At 17.3% G+C, this 2602-nt stretch overlaps 1 protein-coding gene across 1 annotated transcript in view; it reads right to left on the reverse strand.

Moving 5' to 3' along the window:
• Positions 1–943: 943 nt before the first annotated feature.
• The window catches only part of PRSY57_0910100 (hypothetical protein), a gene marked incomplete at both ends in the record, with an annotated part of 4737 nt that continues 3078 nt past the window's right edge, over positions 944–2602 (reverse strand). The window contains one exon of the mRNA XM_012907341.2: positions 944–2602. This exon is cut by the window's right edge and continues 3078 nt beyond it. Coding sequence (XP_012762795.2) covers positions 944–2602 — 1659 coding nt within the window.

Raw genomic sequence — 2602 nt, forward strand, 5'->3', positions numbered from 1 at the left:
ACTTACATATTTATATTATATAATAATATATTTATATATTTTTTATTTATATTATAGAATTAAAAAAATAATATATCTACTTATATATATAATTCATTTTTTTTTTTTTTTTTTTTTGGTAACATGTTTATAATATTTTTTAATTTTTTGTAATATAACATTATATATAAAAAATACCACAATCGGTATATATTATAATAATCGTACATGCATATATTAATATATATATATATATATATTATTATTATATTGTAATAATCATAAAAGAGTAAATAATATATATATATTTATAAAATTTATATTATATATATTATGTTATAATTATATTATTTATTTATTTATTTTTTTATTTTTTTATATGCCTAATAAAATGTACGTTTGTTTTTTATTTATTCCTATTTGAAATTGCATAATTTTAAAAAATTGGCATAAAATAATTAATATATTTCGCGGGCTTAATTTTATAGGATATATAAAAAAAAAAAAAAAAAAGTTTACATTATTATGTTATAATATTCAATTAATAATATTTATATTTCGATCCTATATTTATAAAATATATATATGTGCATATATATATAATATAATATAATATTTACAATAAAAAGGTAATAAACAAATTAGTGTCCTCTTTTTATTAAATATGCATGTGTATCAACAGTGAATTGTTTTATTTATTTATTTATTTATTTATTTTTTTTTTTTTTTATATCTTTTATTTCCTTTACACAATTATAAAATAAAGTTAAATGAGGGAGTGTTTTAACAAAATGAAAAATATAAAAAAAAATAATAAAATAATATAAAATAAAATGATCATTCATTTTATTCATCATCAAATATTTGTAGAAAAAAAAAAAAAATTGCAAAAATTGCAAAAATTGTAAAAATTGTAAAAATTGCAAAAATTGTAAAGATATTAAAATATCCTATATATTAATTTTTACATGTATGCCTTTCCAAATATTAATTTTTTTATATTTATGTTACTTAATATATCTAGTATATATTTTTTATATGTTAAATCATTTGTTAAATTAGTATTATCATGATATTTTTGTGGTAAAGACTTTTCCATATTGTTTAATAAAAGAGTCTCTATTTCTCCCTCATTTGTTGATATATCTTCCACATCTTTCGATTCTTTTAAATTTTTGCTATGTATAATTTCTTCAGGAAAATATTTTTCATTTATATCATCATTATAAGTATTATTTTCTTGATCAAAATAGATGTTTACATTATTATGGTTTTGTTTTTCGTTAAATGAGTCTTCTGGATCTTCTTTGCCTTTAAGAAAAGAGGATGGTATATGTATTAATTTTATAAAATAGAAAAGAGATAATAATGCTATAATGAATTTATAAAATAATTCTTGAAATGATTCTCCTTCATTATTTATTTCATCTTTAATTATGTAATGGTTAGTACCCTTATTTTTATTATGATAATTTAAATTATTACTACCAGTTGTAATCTTCTTATCTTTTGTACATTTGTTGTCTTCATTATAATTCTTATCATCCATATATTTATGACCTGCATTATATTTTATATTGATATATTCAACAAACATACTACAAACATTAATATATTTCGTATTACAATTTTCTATAAGCTTAAATATAATTAACAAATCCTCCATCTTTGATTTATTTAACATATCTTGAAATGTCGGATACATTTCATCATTATTATCTGTGTCTATATCATTATTTAAGCTGTGATACTCTTTTTTGTTTAATTTTGGTTTATTATTAAGAAGTGTATCATTTAAACTTTTTACACATTCGTTTGTTTTAATACCCATCCGTATATTATTTATATTGTTCATATAATTAATATTATTTATATTATTAATATTATTTATATTATTTATATTATTTATATTATTTATATCATTTAATTGTAGCTTATTATAATGTAATACATTTAATAATTTCTGTTGAAGATTCACATTTAATATATCGAAAAAATCTGTCGTATGTTCATGTGCTATAAATTCGTTGCATAGGGGAAATAAAAATATACTTGGAAGTACCAGAAAATAAAAATATTCACATACAAAAACTAAAAGATATTCTATAAATATTAAATCATTATTAAATATATCATCATGTGATAATAAATTATTATTATTATTATTATTATTATTATTATTATCATCATCACTTTGAACAATTTTTTCTATATCATTTTTTTTTTTTATTTTATCTGTTACTTTGTTATCTAAACTAATTCGTTTAAATATATTATTCGTTTCATTTTGATGATGCTCAACATTTTCTACGATTTTATCTTCTTTATAAGTTATATTTTCTTTCGAATGATTACCTTTTTTCGGTGTTGTACAACAACTATCGTTATGTTCATAATAATTTCTTATATTATTTTTAATATTATCTTGTATGACGTTTGCTTCGTTTTTAAAATGTTTCATGTTGTGATTAATTTCAACATTATCCTCATGATATTTTATATCCATAGAAGGACTTTTATTTGTGATGTGATTTGTGTTATTTAAGTTGATTTTATAATTAAGGTAATCATTTAACAATTTTAATTTATTTATAAATAGAGGCATATTTAATCTATACATATA

This window comes from Plasmodium reichenowi, chromosome 9 (assembly GCF_001601855.1).
Source record: "Plasmodium reichenowi strain SY57 chromosome 9, whole genome shotgun sequence".
Taxonomy (NCBI): domain Eukaryota; phylum Apicomplexa; class Aconoidasida; order Haemosporida; family Plasmodiidae; genus Plasmodium; species Plasmodium reichenowi.